Below are 12,250 nucleotides of genomic sequence, written 5' to 3' on the forward strand. Positions count from 1 at the left end.
TCAATTTTCTTGGTTCATCCAGGTTGCAGGATTTTAAATGTACCTGGGTTTACTAATCTACCAAAAGGGGAGGACAACTCTAAACGTGCATGATTCTGAGATAGATATAAGGCCAGAGATGTAGATGGGAAGTCAATCAGCTAAACCAATGAAGAAATGTTCAATAAGCATAACTTCATCTGTATCCTATAGCAGTGTCGTTTAAATTGAACAATATTTATCGATAGCAACAATTTTGACTATTGGAGATCGCAGTTGATCAGCAATGGTTGTTTTCTTCGTACCTCTCTATGAGAGTCACATATGTTGTGCTCAAGGATTAAAGTATCGGCATCGATCACCGTATCGATCGATCAAAATTAAGATACGTATCGGAAGGTATCGTATCGTATCGGAGATACGCTAAAGATACGCACATAAATGGATAGGGAACACATTTTTATACATTTTTGCATAAAAAAATAGTTAAAAAAAAACTATATATAACATGTAGAATACATAAATACTTAAGTAGAATGTATCGTATTGATAGACAAATATATTGAGTTGAAAATGTTCAAAATGATGAGGTTTGAGTTTCTTACAGTTTTTTCTTTCTTCATTGCCATTGCCACTATGATGAGTGCCGTGAAGAGTGTCATGGTGGTTCAAATCCTTGGCTAGGACCTTCTTCTTCAATAGGAGCAACTACGATGATATTCTGCACTTGTCAAATATAGACACAATATTTACCCCAGTCAAAATATTTATGGTAATGGGTCTCCCATTCATTGTAGAAAAATTAAATTTTTTTTATAGAAGTTGTAGATTAAATGTTTTTAAAGAACATATAAAAAATCAACAAAATGTTGACCAATATATTTGAGTAGATCTAAGAAATTAAAAAAAAAAAATTGAAACCCTCACTTTTTTGGGGGAAAAATGTGGGTTTCATTTGAAATCATGTATTTAGTAATTATAAGGTATGATATTATTTTTAAGAGTTGAATGAACTAAATTTTCTAAAAAAAAAAATGTTTTTGTGGGATTTTTTTTAAAATTATTTTCAGAATAAAAAATTTTAAAATATATTTTTTTTTTGAGAAAAATAAAAAATTCCCATGGAAGTTGTAGAACACTTGTTTTTACATAACATATAAAAAATCTAAAGATTTTTAACCATTGAGCATGAGTAGATCTAAGAAATTTGAAAAAAATTGAAACCCTCATTTTCTCTTGAAAAAAATTTGTAAATCCTTATAAATCCAATGATTTCATGTAATAATGATGCACAAAATGTGATTCTAAGTATGATGAACCTTAGATTTATAAAAAAACTAGAAAATCTAAGGTTAAAGTTGAAAAAAGTGAGTAAAGATTCAAGAACTTACTATTCAAATGTTTCAACTTTCAAGTTCAAGCCTTCAAGGTTCTTCTTGGACTATGTTTCTCTCTTTCTTTGAACCATTCACTTCCACAATGTTTCTTTCAATCTACCATTTGAGTCTCCAAAAAGGTGTGTGAATCAAAGGGGAAGAAAGAAGCAAAATATAGAAAACTGTTGGTGAGAGTGTGAAGTGTTTGTTTCAAACAACAAAAAATTCACACTTAAGTAGCCGTATCGTACCGATACGGTACCGATACTCTCGGGAATTTTTAGGTTTTCAAAAGTTCGTATCGTAGAGTATCGTACGTATCGATACCTATACGGTACGACACGATACGATACGTACGATACGCCGATACACAAAAAGAGGCCCAAAATTCCCCGTAGCGTATCGGTATGTATCGTGCCGATGCCTACCGATATGGATACGTATCGACCGATACGGCACGATACGCACCGATACTTAAAACCATGGTTGCGCTGCTTCTCTTGGTGTACGATGTCTTATATTCTATCGCAGTTTAATCCAGGGAGTATTGGTGCAAGTCCCCAATATAAAGGTGGTCTCGCTTACCAGGAAACGGGCTGTGGGGGTTGCAAGGGGGCAAAAGGCCTCTTTGCATGCACCCCCCACTCAAATTTTTCATTTGGGACCATGGTTTCAAGTATCGGTATCGTATCAACTATATCGATCATATCATATCGGTATTGATCCAATACCTGACCAATCCAAATCGATTGCCTTATTCATTTCAGGGGCAAAACATTAGAAAGATGTGTACTTTTTTTGTAGAAGCAAGGGGAAAAAGTGATCGATACACATCAATCCTTAACGATACCGATCCATATTGATCAAAACCGATACCAATAACTAAATCCTTGTTTTGAAATTAATCACTAAGGGCAATTTTGTACTTGCTGATATTAAGGTTTTTCACTCTATATTTATAACAAGGTTTACTCTCTCTATAAGCAATTCTAAGATGTGTAAGGACGAACTTTGTAACTCTATTCTCCATTAAAAATGAAACAAGATCTCATCTCACCAAAGATGTAGACAATCTTACCAAAACTCATAAATTTGTGCATACTACTTATTCTTATTTTTTCATTACTTTTTACATCATTTTTTGAATTGCGTTTCTACACCTTGACAAGTCGAATACGTCCTTCACTGTTTTGAAAAGTCTCCAAAGCCTCCATTCTCTTTCTATTGAGGACAACCCAAATGTGTCCCAACATGATCCAATAAACGAATGCAACAACTACTAGAAGGACCTTGCGAGGTAGGTGCATTTGGAGGCTGCTACCCAACAACCAAATTGCGCCATTCAATCATACATCATTTTTAGAATTGCGTTTCTACACCTTGACAAGTCGAATACGTCCTTCACTGTTTTGAAAAGTCTCCAAAGCCTCCATTCTCTATCAATCAAGGACAACCCAAATGTGTCACATGATCCAATAAATGAATGCAACTACTACTAGGAGGACCTTGCGAGGTAGTTGCATCTGGAGGCTGCCACCCAACACCCAAAATGCGCCATTTAATCATAAAGATAGTGACAGACAGGCACGACTCAAAACACCCCCATCTACTAAAGATTACAGCAAAAAGTTGTTCAAACAATTGTTCTACAAATCTGACCAAACAAAAAACCAAGACACACTTTAGATGCGTAGTAATTGAAAACACTGCAATCCCTGCACCAACCTTTGAATTGACCACATTTTTTTTTTCTTCTTTTGAGACAGGTAATTGAGAGACCATAGTTGCCACAGAAAAGGAAAGCATCTTAATGATGATAAGACCTTATTAACAGGTCATAAAATACCTGCAATGTATACAAGTTGAATTCAAAAACCATAAACATTATCTCATAATTTAATAGAAAGGACCAATCAAGTTTGGAAATGGAAATAGAAAACCATGGTGCAGGCAAAACCTCTGGTGAGATACAGAGACACCTTATCTTCATTTTTGTTTTCATTTCATCAGACAACAAAGCTCAATGTAAGTACTCAGAGAAGTTAAAGAGCACATTTGAGTGACAAACAGATCTTCTTCCTCGGGAAACTAGTGTAGAACAGCCAACTTACAAGAAGGTAAAAGAAGCATGACAAGATAGTATATCCTTTTAGACTGCGAAGATAAATATGGATCGATAACCAGGAGCTTGCTTCTTATGCCCAAGTAAATATCATATTTTGTGGTTCTCCAATCTTCAGTAGAAATTGACTTAGAAACATCAACCGAGGACAACCTGATCAGCATTAGGAATCAACAAGGAATATATCCACATCCAAAGGCCATATTCATGCTGTAGAGCAGTCAAATACAAGGGCAGTAAAGAAAACTGGGTCATCATGTATGATGCATACAGCACAGCTCCAAACCTAGGAAAAATATTGAGACTACAAGAAAGAAAACTGGTCATCCTGCATACAGCGCAGCTCCAAACCTAGGAACAGTATTGAGAATACCAGAAAGATAACTGGGTCATCATACATACAGCCCAGCAGCTCCAAACCCAGGAAAAATACTGAGACTACCAGAAAGACGCATTCTAGAAAGCAGAATTGCAAGTGAAGAGACATTGGAAGTGGAACCTTATGTGATTCGCCAAAATCAGCTTCTGCTTGGTCATGAAAATACTTTGACAGGAGGTATATGCAACTTGTGATGTAGCCTTCAGTGACTCATGTATCTGAATCTGGTATGCTTGCCAAGCATAGCTCATGCAGTTCATTCAGTATCCACTCCTCGCCAGTTTGCCCACCCAAGACCAGAACTCTAGTCCCTCCAACCACACAGGTGCTGTGACCCCAAGCAAATTTGGGTGGTTGCCCAGGAACATTAAGAATCCTCCATGATGGCTTCTCCTCAGAAGGATCCAGAAGGAAGAGCTGTGAAGGAGAGTGGAGACCAGCAATTGAGCCACCAAATATGATAATTCTTCCACAAGGCATGCTGACAGCAACATGGTCTAGTCTGGGTGGAGGAACCACTGCATTCTGGCTGCCCACACCACCACAAACCAGTTGCCTCCACTGTGGTTCATCATCCTCCAAATCAATTGTGTAAGCCTCGCCCGATCTCAAACGTATGTTTCCACTCTTGGCAAGTCCACCAAACATAAGAATCTTAGTCCTTCCATAGACAGAGAGTGAGTGTCCCAATCTAGAGGGGGGAGCCCAAAATGTAGGAATCTCCTTCCATACGGGCTTGTCTGTTGTTAGATCCAACAGATATGTATCACTGAGAAGTACCCCAGCATCTGTGCATCCACCTGAGACCACCAATTTTGAACCTTCCACGGTGCAAGAGCTGTGCCAGGATCTGCGAAGGGGAGGAGTTCCACCAGAAACTTCTGTCCATGTTGGCTGTTGTGCATCCAAGTCTAGCACAAACATATCATTGAGTAACCCCTGCCTCCCACATCCCCCAAAAACCACCAACCAGGAACCATTCACACATGAGAGAGTATGGCCCCAGCGGCCTGGTGGAGAGGATGTCACAGACATCCGTCGCCATTCTGGATTTGCTGCATCAAGATTGAGAATAAATGTGTCATCCATTGGCTGCATGTTCACCCCTTCTCCTCCAAAAAGAACAAGCCGATTACCAACCGCACATGCACTAAAATTGCAACGTGAAGGCTCAACTGCACCCCCAACAGTTAGCTTCTTCCAACAAACTGCCTCCAGTGTGGTCAGCTCCCTGGCGAGACGCCCCCACCCCAATCTCTTGGTCATTAATTCCAGCGTACCCATGACTTCACTTCCCCATGCATTTTGACAGACCATCTTCCGCACATGCTCATTCTTTGTTAGTTGACGAATCCTTCTGCAAACAGACCCAATGGATGCAACATCTCTTGGTGTCAAGCGTGATAGAATGTTATGTGCTAAGACTTCATCAGATAGCTGAAGAATCCCACACACATCAGAGGTTTGGGAATTTGCTGCTTGGCCGTTTGTGGGGAGATTTTCACCTGACAGATCACACTGCTGATAGGATGTCTGTTTGAAAACTGGGTACGATACACGGTTCAGGTCAATTTTTGCTTCAGAGAATGCTTGAATACCCATGACATGAGTTACAATGCCATCATCCCCATATATTGGCCTGAGTTGTAGCCTGTTCACCAAAGGAGTACCATCCTTCCTGAAATTTAGGAGCTCACCATGGAATTCAACCCCTTCCTCGAGACATCTTCGGATTTCAGAAACAATCACAGGATCCACCAAAGGATGCCGCCTTTGCGCTCGTGGGTCTCTGTACTGTAAAAACCGACTGAAAGAAAGAGATCCACATTAGGCCAGCATAGGTACTATGTAATATGATTGCAATTATGAGGAAGACGTGATTCATTGTGAATGGATGTTATAATGGTAAGTAACATTAATTTGAATGAACTCAAACACACATATTTACTTGAAAACTGTGAAGTTTCAAAATAACCAATAAAATAACATTAATTGGAATGAACTCAAACACAAATATTTACTTGAAAACTCGTAAGGTTTCAAAATAACCAATAAAATTTACAGATTGAAAATTCTGATTTCTACTATCCTTGAAATACGTCCAAAAGGCAAAACCAACAATCAAAGTTATTTGTGGAAGGTGAACATTTCAAGTTTCAGATGATTAAATCAGCACAAATTCAAACAAATTAAAGAGTATGTCTTAGCACCTAATTGACACCAAGACATCCATAGTTTAAAATATAAAGTAGTGAACAAATAATAATACACAATTACACAATTAAACCTCAATGCCAAACTCTTGAGACCACCAATCTTCTATCGGCCCAAAGTCTTTATATCTACATAAGAAACTAACCAGACATGGTAGTCAAATGGCATCTAGTTTAAGTCAATTCCAATTAGGAACCCATGAAACAATTAAAACAACTCTCTGTTGCCCTCCTAGAAAATACTTTTCTTCCTATATGAGATTCCCAAGACATAACAACAGAAACATTGAAGGCAACCATGGCAACAGAAACATTACTGAGATTATGAATTTCATTATCTGCCTCGGGCTTACAAGGAAAGAAATAAATCTGTCTTATTAGGAAAGAAATAAATCTATTTATATTACAAACAAGTATTCAATTTCTCCAGATCCTTCATAACTGGCTCCTCAGTTGCATTTTCCTTTTATGAACCATCAGGCTGTTGTCCCCTGTTGGTTAATCATAAAACAAGGACCACTATATTCCTACTCGATAGATAGATTTACAAGATTATCTCCATTGGTGGTATTAGCATGCTGACCCAACAAAAAAGGAAAAAAAGGATGGTATTAGCCGCAATTAAAACAAAACATATGATGGTTAACTTTGCATTAATTTTCTCATACATGTGTTATGTTGAAAGAAGAAGAAGAAGAGCAACGCAGTGCACGAGGCTCCCGCTATGTTGAAAGATTAAAAAAAAAAATGTTCCCCAACTCCTTGGGCTCAGATACACAATATTGTTCCACCAAATTTATTTAGGGCCTCCTTAGATGTTAACATATAAGCACTTGTGCATTTTCCACCACTACAATCCAAGTCAATTTCAGATTTCTCCTTGTAATTAACATATTAAAAAAAAAAAAAAAAGTAAAAGTAGTAAGTGCATCTATGAGTCTGCCAAAATTAGCTGGGAGATGGTGCCATAGATAAAAATTCAGTAAAGAGCACTGTTTGATAAAAGGATGGCTACCTATATAGAAAGACTGAAGATTTTTCCCGAGCAGATACTATAAATAAACATAACTTTGACTTTAGAATATCATCAAGGTTTCCAATGGGACTCTTTAAACCTCTCCCGCATTATTAGTCCATCTAAGTAAAGGCCAAATTTATTCTTTCAGTTACTTGAGATTTTGACTAAATGTAGCAGCAATTGTTCTGCTTCATGGGAGCTGATATGCCAACACTAGATCATCCATCACAAAGTAGTTGCTCTGAATGAGCCGTGCTCTAGGTATGCGCCTTTGGATTGTTGTTGCATATTCAGCACCTGTTGCAGTTGCAATTGCTGTTTTCTTGATCTATCCAATTGGTCAAGGAAACTTCTCTGATGTATGCCCTAGGAATCCGGTACTTTCAACATAAATTGTATGCAGGTAAGCCAACATCCTTATGCACCCATTCACATGTTAGGTGTAGCTGGTGTATTCAGTGCCTCCCTATTTAGTGCTATGCATGATTCCTTGGTAACTTCAAGTTTGATCACAGAAACCACTGAAATTGCGTGTCACTATCCACACCTCTTACCATCTGTTATAGCACTCTCAACTAATATTGCCCTTGAATTTTTCTAATTATTTTGACATTAAACAAAAATGAGGAAAGAATCATTTTCCATGAGGCAGATTACAGTTGGGTTGAAACTTGCCACGAGAGAAATTGATATGTGAGAAACATGAACAGGTCACCACCTCACTCATTGACACTTGAGTTCTGCTGCATGAAGGCAAGATTAGAACATTCAGATAATTTAAATTATCATTTTTCTCATTTTTTTTAATCATTTTATAATAATAACATGAAAGAAGCATGAATCTAATCTGTTCAGGAGAGAGGAAGAGATAAACAACTGTGGTGATATCTAATATCTTGGGAGGTTAGTCGGTGCTCAAATTTTGCAGTGCTATCCATATTGGTTGTAAGTTTTAAGGACAAGCACATCAGCCACATGGCTTTATGGAGCATTCAAAATGATTGAAAAGTTGACCACCTTCTCACAAAATGGCTTAACAGCTGAAAATTTGAGATGTGCTAATCCAGAGATTATCTACCCTAATTTATCCAATCAGTGGGATTGCCATGGACAACAAGCAATGAAGCCCAAATTAGGCCAGACATCAAGGTAAAGCTTCCTTTAGCAGCCTTCCAAAACACCTCCGCCCATAAACATGATATTTAACCATACAGTAACTCAAAGGACCATTCATGAATAACCTTTTGCATATACAGACACAGTTATTCACCATACAGTGTAAACAATTGCCCTTCAGAATAAAGTTCAGATTTCCAACACAATGCATTTTGTAGCAACGTCAACAGAAATAAACACAAATATCCAGGTGAAAATGAGAAGGGGAACGAATTTCATGTATGCAACAGAGAGGCTATTTAACTTGGATCAACTAATAAGAAAACCATTTCATTTGCGCGTGAAAAGTTGACACAGAAGTCAACAACTGCTTACCCAAAAATCAGAAACCACAGTGATAGCTAATAATTAGGGAATTTCAGCTTTAATATAGTTATAGGCCACTTATAATGTCTCAACTATTACAATTCATACTAGAAAACAGAACAGAGATCCTTGCCAAGTAAATCAAAGAACTGCTTCCGATAAATTCCAAACCCTAAACAAGATTTAACAATCAAAACCTAGCTAATTTGTGTCAAGAACCAAAATTATCAGGAACAAACAAATCGAACAAGCTTGATTGAACTGAAAACCGAAAAAAATACAAGAAAATTAAAAATAAAAAGCAATGGAATCGTAGGTACCAGTTCCGGCCGATGACTTCGTCGGCACGGTATCCAGTGAATATTTCGAAAACACTGTTGACATAAATGATTGGAAAATCAGGTTCAAGCGCATCGGAGACCACGAACGCCGTAGGTGTCATGGGATGAAAAAACGATCCAGGCATCAAAGGAATATCGCTGTGGTCATCTTCCGGAGCAGCACATTTAAGCCTTTTCCCGGAGCTCTGAACCTCATCTCCCACTTCTTCTTCCTCTTCTCTTCCCATAGCTCTGCTTCTGCTCATAGCTTCTCTGTTTGTCCTTTCCTTAGCGGTTAGCATCAATAAATTAGAAAGGCTCAGGCGACTACGCGAGTGCGGAAGCATATATAATAAAAATGCCCTGTTATGATGATATATTTACGAGAATACCAAGTGGGCATTTTGGAATTTTAGTAAAAATGAGGGGTAAGGTGAGATAATACCATCAGTAAATATCTAGGTAGGAACAAATATCTCGTTCGGTGTTGTATTGGCCACTACCTGGCGTTCACGTCATCTCTTGCTATTAGGAAGATATTTGTTTTTGGGTGTCCTGGAGAGGAGGAGCCCATATCCGATCTGATCTTTATAACAAATCTATCTCAAATATTCCTTCCCTTTTTTTTGAGTTTTTTTTTTTTTTTTTTGAGAATTGTAATATTGGAAATTGTGTACTAGATTCATGTTGAGAAACAGTATCTCCACAAAGCGGCTATGTTTGATTGTAAGATGAATTAAAGAGAAAGGAAGTGAAGTTTTCATATTTAAAAAAGATAAATATATGTAATCAATACCTTTGTGACTTTAACATTAACTTCAAATCATTTTATATTTGATTATAAAATTTCACTTTACTTTACATCCAAAACTCTTTATTATAATATGTAAAATAAAAGTTACATGTAAAATATATCATTACTAAATATGGTTAGAAAAATTAAGTGGCTTATACAATCATATGGAGTAATGATTATAAACATTTTTTTTTAAAGTATGAAAATTTCTTTTCCCTTCCCTTTAAATTCTCATTGCAATAAAACAGGGCCAACAGGAGTAAGGATGCGTACATTATGATCCTTTTTTTTTTTTTGCTAACGACTAGTATCCAGGCCTTCGGCCTGACTAGTCCCGCAAGCCCATACTGACCTCATAACTGCATTGATTAGGTTATACCGGGGTTGAATGAAAACCATTCAACTTTGAACTTAGGACGTCTGAATTTATGACTCGTACTAAGTTCGTTGCTCACCAATTGTACTATCCCCTTGGATTGCATTACATTATTATCCATTTTAGATCTTATTGTGGCAGAATTCTCGTGCATTAGTTATGTCGTTTTGCCTTATTGAAAATTGTGAGAGGTAAAATGTAACTGCCAAACTTCTTATATACACATTGAGAATATGCCAACCATCGTCCACCTTTTAGATGAAACAAGAAACTAATAACATTTACTAAACTATCATAGAGATCCTCTTCCCCCCTAATAAATGGACAATGGAAGTTAAGAATGTTAGATCGAGAATTTCTTCATTAGAGTCTTCATTCCCCCACCACCTTAACCTTTATAAGAGTGTCAATTTAAACTAGATCGAAATCTAACTAGTCGTTTAAAATCGAATTGAATTGAATCGAAACATTCAATTATGTTATGGTTTTGAAAAGTGAAATCTCATTCATCTGTTTAGTTTGGTTTCAGTTTTTAATCAAATGTAACTGTGTATAGTGTAATCCATATAAACCGAACTAAATCTCAAGCAAACTTTTTTTTTTTTTGTAGGGGGGGTGTCGTAAATAATATCAACCATACTAAACCCTACAATCATGTATTTTTGTTGAGTTGAGTGAAATTACATGTTATGTTATGGGTTTCTTTGTTGAGTTATGTAAAATAATGTTGAAGGTAATGGATTTGGCATAGTGAGACTATAACTTTATGAGGTTGTAACTTACTTCACTTAAATCAAATTTAAAATGAATTGCCAAGAATGTGCATGAAATGAATTGCCGATAATTTGAAATGCATAAACCAAATAGGAACAGAATAAAACGAATAAAACTCAATCAAGTCAATTTGGTTTTCGGGTTTAAAAAAAAAAAAAATCAGTTTTGGTTCAGTTTTGATTTGTATATATTGTATCTTGAACAAAACCAAAATTATATAAAAAAATCGCAGCCAAATTTGATCCATACCTTTATTTTTATGACAGTTGGATGAGGTTCTTTGATAGATAGAGGACATTTCACACAATTTATACTAAAAGAGAATAGTTATGATCATCGATTCTCCAATAATCTCTTCACCATGGGTGAAGAAAAAAAATTTCTTATGGAAGTTTAAATGAATTAAATTAATATTAGGTCACAGTGTAACTAATTCCAATTATTGAGCAAAACTGAATCTAGCTATTAATTTAATCTAAACACTAAACAATAAACAATAAACAAGGGTGTTCCACGGCTGTTTGGAATTAAGTATCCAAATAGATGTTACGAGGATATCCATTTCTCAGAAAAAAAAAAAAGTGGGGAGGGAGAAGTGACAACAGAGAATCCATCCTTATGACGTGTCTACCACCAAGGTGACAAGGTCCCAGGGTGGAAAACCATTTATATTTCCTTTCAAGCCATCCAATGAGGATATCCTTGATCTGTAGCCAATACACCTACGCTGCGTTTGGTAGTCACCTGAAATGTTTTTTTGTTCTATGGGAACAAAAAAATGGAATAACGCATTTGGTGTCAACTTGGTATTTTTTGTTTTCTTGAAATAAAAAGAGGAAAAAAGCTAGAAACGCAAAATGATAGAACGACAAAACTTTGTTCCATCATTTTGGTTTCGTTCCAAATACAAAAAAAAAAAAAAAAAAAAAAAAAAAAAATAACGTTCCTGAAACAAGTTCACCAAACACCATTCTTTTTGTTTTTAAACGGCATTTTAACACAGAAATTGAAAATTTTGTTTTCGACACTAAACGTCGTTTATGAAACTGAATGATTACCAAACGCAGCCCCACTATTATAAATAAAATCTCAATCAATTGACTTCATTCCTATGGGAATTGATATTAGGCTCATTCAATCATAATTTTTTGATGAATTATATATTCTTGTCACAATGTTTTTTTTAAGTGTCATAAATTATATAATTTGCCATGTGGAGATATGATGTCATTTTACAACCATTGGATAGAGACCACATGGTTTGAATTAACCATTTATTAAATTTTAGATGAATTCAAAAGGATATTGTACCCCCTTGTATATTAGATTCGTCATCTCCTATATGCTCATGCATATGTACCAGTATGATAGACAACACTATGCATTTTTTCAAACTCTGAGTGAAAACAAACGAT

The 12,250-nt window shown here is 36.3% G+C and overlaps 1 protein-coding gene across 1 annotated transcript; it reads right to left on the reverse strand.

The window, feature by feature from the left end:
• Positions 1-3,287: 3,287 nt before the first annotated feature.
• LOC122076950 (adagio protein 3-like) lies at positions 3,288-9,206 on the reverse strand. Its single transcript, XM_042642622.1, has 2 exons — positions 8,890-9,206; positions 3,288-5,663 (listed from the first exon to the last, which is right to left on the reverse strand). The coding sequence occupies exons 1-2, from the start codon at positions 9,189-9,191 to the stop codon at positions 4,067-4,069; spliced, it is 1,899 nt and encodes a 632-aa protein (XP_042498556.1). The 5' UTR covers positions 9,192-9,206; the 3' UTR covers positions 3,288-4,066.
• Positions 9,207-12,250: the final 3,044 nt, after the last annotated feature.

Source organism: Macadamia integrifolia, chromosome 4 (genome assembly GCF_013358625.1).
Source record: "Macadamia integrifolia cultivar HAES 741 chromosome 4, SCU_Mint_v3, whole genome shotgun sequence".
In the NCBI taxonomy this organism is placed as follows: Eukaryota; Viridiplantae; Streptophyta; class Magnoliopsida; order Proteales; family Proteaceae; genus Macadamia; species Macadamia integrifolia.

What these genes read in the sequence shown, in the direction of transcription:
- LOC122076950 (XM_042642622.1), bottom strand. Translation starts at nt 9,191, where the DNA reads ATGCTAACCGCTAAGGAAAGGACAAACAGAGAAGCTATGAGCAGAAGC. An exon ending in GAAGTCATCGGCCGGAACTG is followed by an intron (nt 5,664 to 8,889) that starts GTACCTACGATT and finishes TCTTTCTTTCAG; the next exon opens with TCGGTTTTTACAGTACAGAG.